Below are 16500 nucleotides of genomic sequence, written 5' to 3'. Positions count from 1 at the left end.
AGAAGTGACCAGGAACAGAGTGTGGAGGAAGAAACAAGACAGAGGACTGGGGGAGAGCTCATGGGGAAAGGAACTGCCACACGAGGGTCACAAGTCAAACCCAGATGTGTGTGCTCATAGCCCATTGAGGTGGTTGGTGAAGAGACAGGAAAAGAAGGTATGAAATCAGTGTTGTCCCAGCGCAAATAAGACAAGTGATTTCCATAAGAGGAGAGACCGTGCTTTGATACACCAAGACCCAGCTTTATCATTAGCTAAACCAGGGCCCAAACCTCTACTGCATAGTTAGTAGAGCAAATCATTTGTTCAGTTTCCTATTATTTGAAAAGGTGTTAAACACAGGACCTCATGAGTTATTGTAGAATTTAATGATAAATAATCTGGCACATCTTGAGATATAAATGAATATAAAACTAACATTATTATTGGGGCGCCTGGGTGGCTCAGTGGGTTAAGCCGCTGCCTTTGGCTCAGGTCATGATCTCAGGGTCCTGGGATCGAGTCCCGCATCGGGCTCTCTGCTCAGCGGGGAGTCTGCTTCCTCCTCTCTCTCTGCCTGCCTCTCTGCTTACTTGTAATCTCTCTCTGTCAAATAAATAAATAAAATCTTTAAAAAAAAAAAAACTAACATTATTATCTATATAAAGACATAAAATGACAGTGTTTTAAAAATGGATGCTGTTAAATGCACAAGTGATTGAGAAAAGGAGTGAGATGTATCAAGGGGAAAAAAAAGAGAGAGAGAGAGAAGAGGCAAGGTACACGCCAAAGAAAAATAACAATATTTCTCTCTCGTTGATTTTACCCTTCTAGGCTAGGAATGAGTTCCATGTAGTTTTGAGACAAGCTCCCAGCATCAAGGAAAAATCAGAGCTTGCTCTCTTTTTATGGAACAGTCCATTAAATTTATTCTTCCATGTGTTCGTTTCTCTTTTTTTGAAAAGCACTTCCCTTAAGTTCCCTTAAAAGTCTCACTTCTTCCAATTTTTACAGAACTCCCCTAGACTAAATCTGCTTATGTTTATGCTCACAAAGTACTCATTTGGACCTTGATTCTGGAATGTAATGTCTAGTTCCAGTGTAATTCAGGGTGCTACCACATGCTCAGGAATTTATATTTGGCACTTACACTGGAGTTTAAAATGGGTGTCCATCTTGCTTCAAAAATAGTTCTTCATTCCTCAACTAACATCACATAACTTTTCTTCTCTTAGATGACTTTCTCACACTGGGAGGAAGAAAGTATCTAGATAGGCATATAAATAAAATAATTCTTGAAGGACCAGCCAGGTAGTTGATATCATTCTCATCCAGCCTCATCATCAACCCAAAATGCCTTGTTTGCAAATCCTGTATTTAGTCCCCTCAGGGAAGTCGGAGGAAGGAATACCGGGCTGGATAGGGTTTCGTCCAAAGGGCATTTTGATGTTTTGTTCATACTGTACTACAGAAAAAGAAGGAGGCTATTGAACGTGGCAAACAACAAACTGAGAACACTTTAAAAGAAGGCAATGACATACTTGATGAAGCCAACCGTCTTGCAGGCGAAATCAACTCAGTCATAGATGTGAGTATTTCATAAAGCCAAAGTTAAAAGAAAATAATAATGGCATATGCTTTCATAAGTGGGAAGCAGTGATAAATCTCAGCAACGTAACCAAATACTATTTTTTTTTCTTGTGGGTGTCAGATCGTTTCTGCTTGATTGCATTGTGACCGTGTGAGCTCTTGGCAACAGTTAAAAATCCACATTGTTCTCCCAACAGACATGATTGCCTGTGTGAGAGTACTCACAACACTCCTAGAAACCTTTATTTTTTCTCCATAGTGATGAAGGGCATTTCTTGTTCCCAGGATAGCTCTTAAAATCTGCTTCAATATTTATATAACATTGGTTAAAAGAGAAATGTAAACCTGTAAGCAGACTTTCAGTACAGTGCGTAATGCAGTAGACACTGTACTATATGGCAATAGAAACACATATGGTCTTAAAAATTCTAATGACTATCATTTATGCATTTATACCTACGAAGAAGCATTTTCTTAGAAAAAGATAGTTAGGTTCTTCTTGGTGTAAATTGGCTCCATGTATTTCCTAATCTCTCTCATTAAATAACAGCTTTTATTCTGTATTCTCTTTTTGCTATATTAGTAAAATTGAAGTTTCATTAAAAAAAGCGTGTGTAATTTTATCTCTGAGAGAAATTAGTAACGGAGAGGAAGCTTGGATTCACTTACTTAAAATGCCCTCTCTTCTTATATATCAGTATGTTGAAGACATTCAAACTAAATTGCCACCCATGTCTGAAGAGCTTAAAGATAAAATTGATGACCTTGCCCAGGAAATAAAGGACAGGAACCTGGCTGAGAAGGTGTCCCGGGCTGAGAGCCATGCGGCTCAGTTGAATGACTCGTCTGCTGTCCTTGATGGGTATGTCATTTGTTGGAAATGTCTGTGTATCTTGACACTTGTCCAAAAGTTGTGACGAGCAGAAATGGTAGAGCATTTCTTTCAAATCTTGATTTCTCTAATTAGGAACATACGAGCTACATGGCCTTTCTGTGGGAGAGCCTAATTAGGAGGGTCTGGGCAAAGCTCCACTGAAAGCAGCATCAAAAGTCTGAGTTAAAAGTGGATTCAAATAAGGCTGGGTAGGGGGAGCGAACATAGCCCTAGGCTATACTAAGAAAAAATACTTTCTGTTCTTTATTAAAGAGAGCACAACACTTGCTTTATTAGCGCTTTAAATAATAATGTATAAACACCCATTCTGCTTCAAATTCTAGTTTTATATTTTTAATGAAATCAAAACTATTGCTAAAATAGTGGCTTCTGACAATGTGGTCCCATAAATAGTGTTTAAGTCTTTTTTTTTCCTTTTTCAAATTCCAGGGAAACACTATATATTCCCCTGTGAAGTAACAACTCACTATAGCTGGGACTCTTAATGGGTCAGAGGAGGGAGGGTCAAGTGGCAAAGTGTGTTTGACCTATAAATCGCCTTCTAGGTATAACTGGTATGCTTCTGCTAAAATTTTGGGATTGTCATAATAAATATCAGTCCTATAAACCCCAAGAATAATTGCCTCAGATCTGTTATTTAATATATAACATGTATAAAGGCTCTATTCCAAGACTCAATATCACTGATACAAAGGAGAATATTGATGTTTGAAGACCCTGGCCACAATTTGGGCACAATTCATTTTATAATAAAGTTTTGCCAATTGAGCTTGTAAGCTAAAAGTCCACAGATGCAGGCTCCAGGTCCTTAGTCAGGGATGTGTTGGCTATGTAATCTGAGACAAGTCATTTAACCTTCTGAGATTCATTTGTCTTCATCTGGGCAGTACACCGCCCCTAAAGAGATTGTGTGAAGTTCATTCCAGTACTATGGTACAGGTGCTCTCAAACATATAGCATGCTTTACAGATGACCTAAAGGCTCATCTCCCTGCTCACAGTTGCCTCGTGCATGTGGTTGCAGAAATTTTTGAAGAACGCTATGGGTGTTTAAAAATATATTGGTCGTATTTCATAGCTGAAGTTTAAATTGAAAACTATAATACAATAAGTAGCTACCTCGTTATGACTTGGAATCATGGTGATCTTGGCTGTGATCCTTTGGAAGTCATATTGGTTATAAGTGGAATGTTCTTCATTTGAGTACCAACTGCTCTGATGTTCTTTTTTGGGGGCAATCCCAACAGAATCCTTGATGAGGCTAAAAACATCTCCTTCAATGCCACTGCAGCCTTCAATGCCTACAGCCATATTAAGGACTCTATTGATGAAGCTGAGAAAATTGCCCAAGAAGCTAAAGGTCTTGCGCACGAAGCTACAAAACTGGTAAGAACTGAATAGTGTTATGTACTAAGAATGCAGGTCAATTCTTTTGAAATAAGGGTCTGAAAAAAATTGCTCAAATTTAAATGAACTCAGGAAAAATCCCAGCAAATTAGAATATTTAGTTTGAATTCTTTTTAGAGGCTCCTTTAAAATCGTATCCAAAATAACTTTCAGTGTGCTGTGATGCTAGAACTCTTTTCTCAGTTTCTCGCTGCTTTGCACTACTCATGAGGGTCTTGAAATTATTGCAGCAGCCCCCACAGCTTTTTGCCACCAACTCACAGAAGACAAACAGTCCAACATAAGACTCTGGACAGGGACATTTATTGCTATTGTTCCAAACATCATAAAAAAGAAAGTGCCCTGAAAATTAACACCACTGCTTATACTCACCCACAACTTGGTTACATGCGAAGCTCGACTAGGAAGCATACATTTTACAAAACACGTGAGATCCTATGCTTCTGAACTATTTATACCATTTGTATCAGTTGGAACTGGGTACCTTCAAAGGACCATTTGGCTGCTGTCATTCTTCAAAATACATTTGGAAATAATATTTCAGAATTCAGGGGCTGAGTATAGCACCTTATCTGAGTATCTTTAGTACTGAAAAATCTTCATTCCTTCCATGTAGAGCAACATTTTGTAAATAAGTTATGTGATACACCTTCATAATACTATTTGAGGCTAAAAAATATTTCATGGGAAGAACATGCTGAGTTAAAATGTTCTGAACTAAATGTTCTGAACTCCTTTGGTCTTCGCATCAGAATTTCAGGGGGAAAAAAAAAAAACTAGATTGGACCTTTGTGGATGAAGTATACATAAATAATTAGTGTTAAAGAAACAGATCAATGTTTTCTCTGCTTTGGTATGGGTCACAAAGTGTTTTTTTGCGATCTCTGGGATAATAAAGATATTTACCACACTCTTAAAAAGTTTATAGTGTGGTCATAGTGAAAAAGTCATATTCCATCAGCAGTTACTACTGTTTTGGTTCCTCTGGAATAAGTGATAATACCATATGTTGGGTTTATTTCTTATTCAAAAGTGTGATACAGTTTTTGCAGAAACTTCCTTATGCCTGGTTATCTTTTCAAAATGAACTTATTTTTCAAATCTAAATTCTTTATCTTCTCATCTTCTGTTTTAAAGGCTGAGATCTCCAAGTTCATCATTTTTATGTGACCTCTGCTTTATTGTAGGACCATTTTTAGTGTCTAGCACTGTACCTGGCAGATAGTAGGCACTCATGAGGGAATGAATGAATGAATGTTATTCTAAGTAATGTTTTTCACCTCTATCTATAATCATTTGTACCAGTCAAAACCTCACTGTTGTTATTGCTTCATCTTCATAAGCTTCTAACATTTTTTGTTATAGAGCTGTTTAATTTCACCCAAATCTAATACTGGCACTTTATATGTAGAATGCTGTCATTTTTATATAGGCAGAAAATGTTCTCTTTCCTTAACACTGATGCTTATACATGACAGTCTAGTCAGCCTCAAGCATAGAGCTGGGATGAACCGTAAGACATTGCCATATGTCCTCTTGTTATCATCATTCCTTCTCTTTTTTCCGTATACCACATAAAAAATAATTAAATATCTGAAAAAGTACAAACTAAATCCTAAAGAGAGTCACTTATTGATTAAATGGCTATCTGTAATCTCAAAGACTTGATTTGTCCAAGAAAGTTTATTGGACTGAACAGAAAGTTTGTTGAAACTTTCCAAACAGAATAAATAAAGTTTTAATTTTAATATCCTAATAATATAGTTCTGTTTTACTTAATAAATATATTTGCCAGTCATTAAGTTGACTAGAAAATATATATATTAAGTTGAGCAATTACATCGCTAGGACTAGCATTCTGTGTATGTAATATCTGGTATTACTGCTGGATAAACGTAGAACAATGAGACTAAGTTCATTATTTATGTATGAAAGAATTCAAGGATAAAAATACAGAAGAGTACTTTACTGATTTGAGTCTCTCCCTAAAAAGAAGGAAAAATGTTTTCAGTGGATCAGAAAGAAACGACAAAGAAACAAAGCAGGAATTTACATGAGGAGAGATAAGACCTGTTAGACAAACAATAAAACAGCCAATTACTATTATGAAGAAAATGGATGTGAAATAATGTGAGAAGAAAAAAAAAGTATTGAGAATAACCTAAGGACAAAAACAAATGAATGATAGAAATAACCTCAAAGTATAATTGACAGCATTTTGAAAGCAACTTCCAATTTTAAAAATCTGCTTAAGTTTACGTATTTATAATCACACACACACAAAATCAAGAAGGTCTTTGAAAGGAAAATATGAGTGAGAGAAAGTCGGTCATTTAGCTAAGTAATAAGCAGGTGGAGGTTTTATACAATTAAAGACTGTTGAAGAGCATTCCTCTATAAAGAGTAACAGGTACGTGTCTTGCATACATCATTTATTTAAATATCGAAATAAAGTGTTTTGGAAATGTAGACATTATGAAGAAACAAATACTATTTTTCTGTTAGTGTCAGGTGGAATAAATACTATAAAGCATCTGTTTTCCGACACACAGTCTCCAAGATAACGTCTCATTTAGTACTTCTCATTGGTGGGTTCAAGGAAAGGAAAAGGGAAATGTGTCACTTAGAAAAGAAAATGTGAAGATTATTTTATTCTAATCTTAATTGCTTTGGGGCTATAAAGAGTCCTCTGATGCTAAAACAACAGAAAATTAAAACTTTTTAAAAAAAAATTTCTAGATATGTGAACTTAAAACCTATGTTATCAGCCAGATCAGGTTTTAGAAGTAAGCAGACAAATAGATTTCTTATGCTATTGGATGCTTGGAATCACCAGCAGAGGCAACAGACTTCTGGCGCATGAGGTCCTTTGCATTTTCTACTGGAAAGGTCTTAGGTACCGTGCACTTGAATCTGGTGCCTTCCAATAACAAACAGCAGCAACAGTGAAAAGAAGGGTTATATAGAGTGAATTCCATAGTTCTGGTTCTCGAAGATATCTCTCTTTCTCTCTCTCTCTCTCTCTCTCTCTCTCACACACACACACACACTCACCAGCAATATTCACTAATACACTCTAGCCCAGGTTCCCCCTTCTCAATTAGTGTCAGTGTTCAGTCTGATCTTCACAGAATGAGCATTAGAAATAGAAGAATTTATACTAGGTTTCAACTCTAGTACACTGTGTTCTTTCTTTTTAGTCTCCAAATTCAAGTTCTGTTACTTGCTACAATTACTCATCATTTGAGGGAGCCATAATTCTAAAAATCTTTAGTGTGGTATTTTCCAGATATTTCTAAAAAAGTAATATAAAATACAGAAGAAAATGAAAGCAATTTGTAAGTGACATTTTTTTTTCATAGAAACAAGAAGAGTGAAGTAGTAAAAAACAGTGCTGCATAAGCAAGATGTAGGCTTTAGATAAACTACAGAGATGAGGGAGAAGTCTAAAAAATATATATTTTATAGAAGGAAGTATACCTAGGAATTAAGTAAGTTTAAAGCCTTGATTCTAATAAATACAGGAACTGCTGTTGTAAGTGATTTTTTAGTGTTTATTCCTTTAACATGAAGAGAGTAGAAATCCATAGAAACCTCAAAAGAAGTTTTTTTATTGCTTTTAGGGTCAAGAGTCTAAGAAATGAACTAGATTTTTGTAAATTTACTCTTATGTGGCAGATCAGTGGGGAGAAAAACCCTGATAGGAAGCAAGGACACTAGATAGGAAAGCCAGAGATTTCTGACAATATGTAGCCTGAGTTGATTCAGGTCGATCCTGATGTTAGAAATTCATAGAAATGCTAAATAAATTATAACTCCCCAAATTTAATGCATACTTCCTATAAGAAAGAAGAAACAAAAGAAAATCTAAAAGTAAAGAGGGAGGTTAAAATAAAATGGCACAGTCTAAAGCTGCCACTTTAGTGGCTCAATGCAATTGGAACGTAAATATGCATCATAGTATCTAGGGGCTGGGATTTTAAAGACCAGGTAGGGAGAGAAGTTACCACAGATATCACCTTGAACCTCTAAGAGAAGTCTCTAATTGAAGTATACAGAAGCATGAGACTCTAGAACGATTATCTTCATTGATGAGCATTCATACCTTGCAGCCCAGGAACATTCTGGAAGCTTGTTTCTTTTCATGCTTCCAGTTGTGAAAAAATGTCTTGTAAGATGCTAAAGTCACAAGCCTATGGATTGACGTCCAAATTTATACCATCCATATAGTATAAGACTTTACAAGCTGAGAAATTAATGGCAGGGATACTAGTCTTTCTTTTTATTTTTTTTTCAAAGATTTTATTTATTTATTTGAAAGAGAGAGAGAGAGAGACAGAGTGAGAGAGCATGAGAGGGGAGGTCAGAGGGAGAAGGAGACTTCCCACTGAGCTGGGAGTCTAATGCAGGACTCGATCCCAGGACTCCGGGATCATGACCTGAGCCGAAGGCAGAGGCCCAACCAACTGAGCCACCCAGGGACCCAGGGATACTAGTCTTGGCTCTTGAAACCTCTAGGGCATCTGGGAAGATACAGAGAACTACTCTGTTCTGATATACTATAAATAATCAAGTAGAAGTGAGGGTAGACTGGCAAAGTACTTAACATGATCCTGAGATTACTGAAAAATCTGAAAGAGAATTTAAAATTATTTAAATATTAAAATTTTAATGAATATAAAAGAGGGATGGAAGAGGGACTAAAGACTATGGAAATTTGTAAAAGAAGCAAATACAGTTTCTAAAAATGAAAAATATAGGAATTAAAATTAAAAATTGAAGGGGAAGGCCAAATAGCACATTAGTAAGAGATGAAAAGAGAATAAGTTAGAGTTGACTTGTCCAGAATGTAACAAACATGGTAAAATATAAGAGGATTTTAGGAGGCAAGGAATGCGCATTGCAAAAATGTAAGTCTATGACTTACATTGCAAAAATGTAAGTCTTACCAAAACCTGTAGACATAGCCTTTCCAGAAATTGAAAGAGTGAAAATAGGGAGGAGTAATGGTCAAAGAGATACTGAAAATTTTCAAATATTGGTGAAAAACATGATTCCCCAAAGTAAGGAAAACCATCCCATTAAATAAAAATAAGTCTGCACATGAAAAGATAACTGTTAAACTTACAGAAACCAAAAAGAAAAAGAAAACAAAATCTTAAAATAATCTAGAGAGAAAATGCAGATTATCTACAAAGGAATAAGATTTTACAGTTAGCATACTTCCCACTGAAGTCACAATGGAAGCACTAATATGCTCATGGTATATTATATAATTATATGATATGATATGCCACTCAACTCAGAATTCTGAGGACAAAATAATGGCATCTTCAGAGAAAAACTGAGGGTTTACCAACTATAGACTCCCATTGAGCTACTATAAAATACACTTCAAAAGGAATGTCAACAAAAGCAAGGAAATTGGAGATTAAGGAGACAAAGTGAACAGAGAAATAGTAAATTTGTACAACTTAAGCATAGTGAAAATTTTAATGAAGATAATTACTAAATGTGTGTAATTGTTTTAAATAGTTGAGCCAAAAGAACAAGAGAGCAACAACAGGAAAATGGACAGATGGTCAGAGTTAGAAGTTTTTAAACTCTGAAATTTTGGGAGGAGAGTTAAAGAAAAAAACTGATTAGATTTAAACTTCGTTAAGTATATGTATTAAACATTGAGGATAATCATAGAGGAGTAAAAATAACAATGTTAATCAGAGTTTTCCAGAGAAACAACCAATAGGATGTATATATATATATGTATGTAGAGAGATTTTGAAATTTGTTTTAAGGAATTGACTCACACCACTGTGGGGGCTGTCAAGTGTGAGTTCTGCAGGACAAGCCAGCAGGATGGAGAACCAAGGAAGAATTGATGTATCAAGTTCAGAGACAGTCTGGAAGCACAATTCTTTCTTTTTAGGAGGATTTCAGTCTTTTCTCCTAAGGCCATCAACTGATTAGAGGAGGTCCACCTACATTATGGAAAGTACTCTGCTTTACTCAAAGTCTACTGATTTAAATGGTAATTACATCTAAGTGATACTTGCTTGACCAAAACCTGTAGACATAGCCTCGCCAGACTGACACACAAATTTAACCATAACAAACAGCTATACTTTCCAAATAAGCGAAGAGGAAAAAATGTGGAGAGTGGAATTTTCTATCGATCCTATAAAAGACAAAAAAAAATAGAAAAAAAGAAGCCAAAAAAAAGGTAAATATAAAACATGAAATATAAAATTTAATCAAAATACAGCAGACAGAGTAATTATGACTAGCTGCCTCAAGAAATAAGCCCTGAAAAATCAGTTGCTTACCACAATCCAAATTTCTTTCTCATATCCTACCCAGTGTGTCAGAAAACCCTTCTCTGTCTCATAGCTACACCATACCGTGGAGCCTCTGAGGCAGGAAAGAGAAAGACAAAAGAGACATGCCTGCTCTTCCCTGCCTTGGCCTGGACTGTTTCTGGTCTGTTGATCAAGAATAGTCACATACCTCCATCTAACTGTAAGAGAGACTGGGAAAAATAGGCACATAGAATTTTTGATGAGCATTAACTGTCTCTGTTTCAAGCTGCCTTCATAATAAATGCAAACATTAAAATTACTAGTTAGATGATAATAATATTTATATTGGTTTAAAAATGTTGAACAAATGCAGCCATCAGTATATGGTGTATACAAAATATACCACTAACTCTAAGGGTACAGAGAACTGAAAAAGAAGGGAGGCCAAGAGATAAACCAGGCTAACACTAATCAGAAGAAAGCTGGTGTACTAATACTACATAATAAAAATAGGCTTTATATATTTTTTAAAAAGAATTATGAGAGATACCATCATCACAATTTAATAAAAGGATCAAGTTAGCAGGAAGATTTTTAAAAAATTGAACCCACAGAGATAGAACTACAAAGCTAAGAATGAATAAAGGCAAATGTTAGAATGAGGAAATCAGCATATCTATAATAATAAAGGAGAATTTTGTCATTTCTCTCTTAAAAATTGGTAGGTCAAGTGAAGAGATATAAGGGTGCAGATATGGAAAGTACACTACACAAGTCTGCGTTAATGGTCTTCTAGAACTCTGTATCGAATAGATAATTCTATATGCCCCATTAGATAAAGGAATCATGAAACTTAAAAAAAAAAAGGAGAACCATGAACTTGATCACAAAGCAAGTATAAGTAAATCCCAACACTCCAATAGCACCTAGATTGTAGTCTCTGATTGCAGTGCAATAAAATTTTAAAAATTATGCTTATTGTTCCCCAAAAGTGTTTTAAATAAAAATCACACTTTAAAGTAATTCATACATCAAAGAAAAATATATCTTGAAATTACAAGAACAAAATATGTTGTAACAAAATGGAAATAAAACTATGCTTCACATCCAGTGGCACTAAAAAGGCAAGTGGAAGTTTGAAATGCAGTTATTAGGAAAGGGTGAGAACTGAACCCAATTATCTAAAGTTTCTGCTCAAGAAGTTCAAAATAATATAGAAAGAAAGGAATAAAAATAAAAGCAGAAATTAACAGCCTAAGGAAAAGATTATTAGGAAGCTGATTCTTAGAGTAAGAAGGAAGAACAGGACTAAATAAGCAGAGTTCACGCATTACTTACACATATGGACAGGATTAGGAATGAAGAGTGGGACATAATAAGAGAGATAATATAGATTTAATATGGGTATACTCAAATATATGAGCAACTTTTTAAAAATAAATTTGAGTGCTTGATGAAGTGGAAAATAAATTTAAATGTACTCAGAAAGAGTAAACCTGAGTAGAAGTCTAGTCATTCAATGAGTTGAGTCAGTTGTTAATCCACCCATAACAAAATAATAATGTCTACCAAAATTTCAAGGATTCAATATCCAAAACATTCTACAGAACAGAAAAACAAATATTCCCTGGCTTATTTTATGAGTCTGATATAATCCTGATGGCAGAATGCTGTACGAGACAGGATCAGAAAGCAAAACTGTAAGTCAATCAAAAATAGAGATATGAAACTTTAAATAAAATATTATCAAACCAAGTCCAAATCTATATTTTTAAAGATCTTGACAAATGCGTAAAAACTTAATATTATTCAAATATGGTTGATGGGGATACAGGTATCTATATTAATTTCTGTTCCTATCAGTATAATTAAATTATTTCCTACTTAAGTATCTTAACTAAAATGAAGGAGGAAATTGAACATCAGTTCTGCAGGAGGAGCTGTCCTGAAAAATATAAAGAAAGTGGTTCTTAAAGGTTCCCGGAAATTAAAGAAGCAACCCTTACCCTTCACACCAACAAGAGGTCCTACATTTCTCCCTTTCTTTTAAAATTCATGATTGCATGCATATTTTATTTCCTTTTAAATTGAAAAGAGAAGCAGGAAATTTCAAGCAACAATCAATCTCCTGACCTAACTTTGCTCACCTCTAAACTCACACCCCCAGGGACAATCTTTGCTAAATCTTCCAACAATTTCTTCTCCTTCTCTCTCTCGGTATTATCATTATCATGCTATCATGTGATTTATTACTTTAGGGCATTATCTGTTTTCATTCTCATGACTGACTTTCATCCTCCGCCTAACCTGTGGTTTTTGAGCTGGGTTGTCTTCAGGTTCTACGTGCCTCCTTCCTGGCTTCTCCGCTCCTGAGTCAGTTGAGGACCCAGTGACTGCAGTGGGTCGAAAGGGAGGAAGTGTCTAATGACCCATGCTGATGTGGTGAGGGTGGCGTGTCTATCCTGCTAAAGTGAAGATTCCTCTGCTGAAGTTACACACATTGTCTTACCTCCTTTTCTTTACATCGTATTTTGAATTCCCTCCATCTCCCCTGCACAGTTTTTCCTTTTATCTAGTCTCTTGGTACTGTTTCCTGAGAACAGTATCCTTTGCTCAGAATTCAGGTGTTAATTTTTTTTTCTTTTTCAAAATTTTATTTAAATTCAAGGTTGTTCACCTATGGCGTAGTTTTCGTCTCGAGGTAGAACTGAGTGAAAGTTCAGATTTTAAACGAAGTAATTTCTATGTCTGAGGAGTCTTTTGCTCTCTTCCTCGATTTTACTTCCTCGTGGGAGGGGTATGATTGAGGGTCTCCCCTCACCCATGCAGCAGTTGGAAGAGTCAGAAGAAGTCATTCCCAATGGGTGAGATACACCGGGCCACATGGTGTGGCTAGCAGTCAGCAGGCCAGTTCCCATGCCCCACTGTGCAAATCTTTGGGTCAGACGCAGTCCTCACAGCCCCAAGATCCCTGGGCTTTGGAAGCTGTCTAGTTTCTCTGATTGCCCTCTGCTGTGCACGGTGAACTCCCACGCTATTTCACTGTGATGTTTTGGTTTTTTCCTATTTGCTTTTTCCAGAAAACAATGTTCCCAGAATTAAAATGTAAGCTGATAGTAGACCCCCTAGTGGACAGAAAGGTGTAGCACCACAGCTGGCCCCCTGAGTATTTTGCTCTTCACTATTTCTCACCCAGGATCCCGTGATTTTCATACAGGTAACACCCGATACACAGTAGCTGATCACTAAATGCAGGTTGTCAACCCTCCCATCTCCAAACACTAATGTCAGAAATCTAGAATAACCAGAGTGCGTCGGAGTTTCAGAATTCACAAGATATTGGTATGGTCACGAGATGTAGGAAAGTTGAAGAGAGGAGACCATTGCAAAGGAAAAATAAAATTACTTTCTTTCCCTATTTAGTTTGAGATAATGTCTGAATATCTGTTTGAATGTACATGTCATGTGGGATTTTTTTTTAATGGGTTGGAATTAGGTTCTACTGGTGTGCTAGAATTTCTCAATCAGGCTGGGGAAAAAGATAGCAGGATACAATTTGGGAATTAGAAGATCTGCCTTCAAATTGAGTGCTTTGTAGGATCTATTCTGACCCACCCCCTGACTTGATTCTTATGGTAAATATAGTCCATAGAGCCCAAATCCTTTCATGTGATTTAATATTTTATCTCCAAATATGTAAGATCATTGCTTACTCCTCATTGACCTATTTATGGTACTTATAAGAGGTACTCATGAGCTACTTAGCCACATTTTACATTTTCTCTTTAAATTTTTAAAAATTGTGACCATATATTTAATGTACTTAATGTGTAAATAGCATTACAAAATACAACACACAGGGTAACCAGAGATAATTAGAATTCTTACCTGTCCACAAACTAGCAATAATCATTACATGTTTTCATTTGTCATGATAGTAAAAATAATGCATTGACTTTTACCTAGATAATTTATTTTCCTTTATTAAAAGTTTTCCTTTCTTTCCTACTATTATTCTGTCCTTTAATATTATTAATATTATTCCTAATAATTTCTTCTTATTTATTAGTTTTTGAGTCCTTATAGTAGCAAGATTCCTTGACATCATTGCTATTGGTGTATAAATCATAAGGGTAAACACTATGAATCTTGCAATAGTATGATTAAACATTAAGGCATTTCTAATGAGTGTTTGTTTAAAAATGTGGTCATATCTTCTCTTCAGTCTGTCTTATTTAGTATTTGCTTTGTATAATTGGATGAACCAAAATGCATAAAGAATACTTGCCAGGTCATTTTTGAGTTTTTATTTCCTCCATAAAGGACTGTGCAAATATTAGCAGAGTACATATTGCATTCCAAAGGCTCAATAAAATGTGGTGTTAGTCAAGTCATACATGATAAATCACATTTTTTTGTGATTTTGTATTTTATTGTGTCAGCCACTGTTTTAAAGTCATTCACATAGTCATTTTAACTTTTTATTAATACCTACAATCATTGGGGGTGACTGGGTGACTCAGTCGGTTAAGTGTCTTCCTTTGGCTCTGGTCATGATCCCAGGGTTCTGGGATAGAGCTTCATGTCAGGTTCCCTGCTCAGCAGGGAGTCTGCTTCTCCCTCTGCCTCTGCCATTTCCCCCACTTGTGCTCTCTGGTCCTATCTCTCTGTCAAATGAATAAATAAAATCTTTTAAAAATATATCTACAATAATTGGAATTTAAATTTTATATCCGTGTAGTATTAATGGGAAAATAACATAAGCTCGTAATTGATATGACAATTAAATCTGCCGATAAGATTGGTGAACTTATTTTCTCCATCAGCAGTTCAGCAACTTATCTAACAACTGAGTGATTCACACAATAGCAAATATGAAAAAGTCAGTGAGAATCAAAGTCACGTAGAAAAATATTGAGTCAGTATGTAAAATGAGTGTTCATTAAGCTACCCTGATTTTAGTGATTCTCTATGTATATGATATGCTCATTGGAGTCAATAATTTAAAAAAAAATAGATTAGAAACAAAAAAACAAACTTCTGTTTTATGACCCAGCTTTAGACATATTAAAAATTCAGGGCATAAAATGTTAAAAATCAAAGGGTTTGTATCATCAGTCCAAAACATGGCGACTCCTTGGGGGGATGCTATAAGGCAACGTATGTGAGAATTATTTTCATTCAAGACAGTTGTGCTCTCAGACTCACCTTTTAGGGTTTCCACCTATAAGTGCAGTTCTCAAGAGGTAAAATGGCCATGCTGGATTGGACTTTGGACATTAACTAGAAAAAAAAATTAGGTCCTCTGAGCATGTTCTCCAACTCCATAGATGCTTCTCTATTGCTTTGACTCCAAATCAAGATTTCTTCTACTTTCTGCTCATTCTGCCCCCATCAGCTTGTTCACTTCCTGCCTCCTTGCCGTAGGCTAGTGGTACCCACAGGTGCTGGGGCAGGGACTGTCAGGCTGTAACTGGTGAAAATCTATTCTCACTTAGTCATAGATTTTTAAATTCTCTCTTGATTGTCCTACTCAGTGTTCTCATCAAGCTGAAATTTCCTAATCACAAATTCTAAACTTGCAATTTTGAGGATTCCTATTTCATCCCAGTCTCCTCTGTATGCTCAATGGCTGTCAGACTTCTGCAGAGATTCATCTAATCTCATTCCCGTCTTAGGGCATAGTGTGCGAACTACAGAGTGTATCAGGATCTACGGTCTTTCCACAGATTTCTGACCAAGGCCATCTCCCTGGGTTGTTTGTTCCTCACTTTTTATTTACTATTTCATTTTAATATCCTGTAGTATTTTTAAAATATAGGTCCTATTAAAATAGCTTTAAAATCAAGAATAGTGATTTCCTTATTTTAAAATAATGATTTTTAGTCACAAAAACAGTTCTTAGCTGTTACAGAAAAGTGGAAAATACAAGCAAAAGGAGAAAATATAAAATGTGCAAAAGTCCACCAAACACAAATTTTCACTTTTATAATGTTTATCTGCACGAACTTTTTCCTGTGCAAACAGCGTTTTTGCAAATGGATAATTTTTACATAACTGTTTTGTAGCTTAACATATAATTGTATCTAGTTATTATCACATGTACATTTTTTCAGAATTCTCGAAAATTACATCTTTTACAATGTGTATAGGATTAGATTCCACCATTTCTTCTGAGAATTTGTTTTATGAGAGTAAGAAATTTCTCCCTGATTCTTAACAACAGTCTAACATACCTGAATATAAATTTCTTCTGATAAACACCTCATACAAACACATTACATCTAATCACCAGCCCCTATATGTGTCCCTGCACATTCTGAACCATTTTCTT

At 35.5% G+C, this 16500-nt stretch overlaps 1 protein-coding gene across 2 annotated transcripts in view; it reads left to right on the top strand.

Moving 5' to 3' along the window:
• The window catches only part of LAMA2 (laminin subunit alpha 2), a 491254-nt gene that overhangs the window by 372261 nt on the left and 102493 nt on the right, over positions 1-16500 (top strand). For both annotated transcript variants that reach the window (XM_044249160.1, XM_044249149.1), the window contains exons 37-39: positions 1451-1567; positions 2268-2431; positions 3711-3849. In XM_044249160.1, coding sequence (XP_044105095.1) covers positions 1451-1567; positions 2268-2431; positions 3711-3849 — 420 coding nt within the window. The remainder of the gene's footprint in view (positions 1-1450; positions 1568-2267; positions 2432-3710; positions 3850-16500) is intronic.

Source organism: Neovison vison, chromosome 1 (assembly GCF_020171115.1).
Source record: "Neovison vison isolate M4711 chromosome 1, ASM_NN_V1, whole genome shotgun sequence".
Lineage (NCBI taxonomy): Eukaryota > Metazoa > Chordata > Mammalia > Carnivora > Mustelidae > Neogale > Neogale vison.
This window is presented reverse-complemented; position numbering and strand designations above follow the sequence as displayed.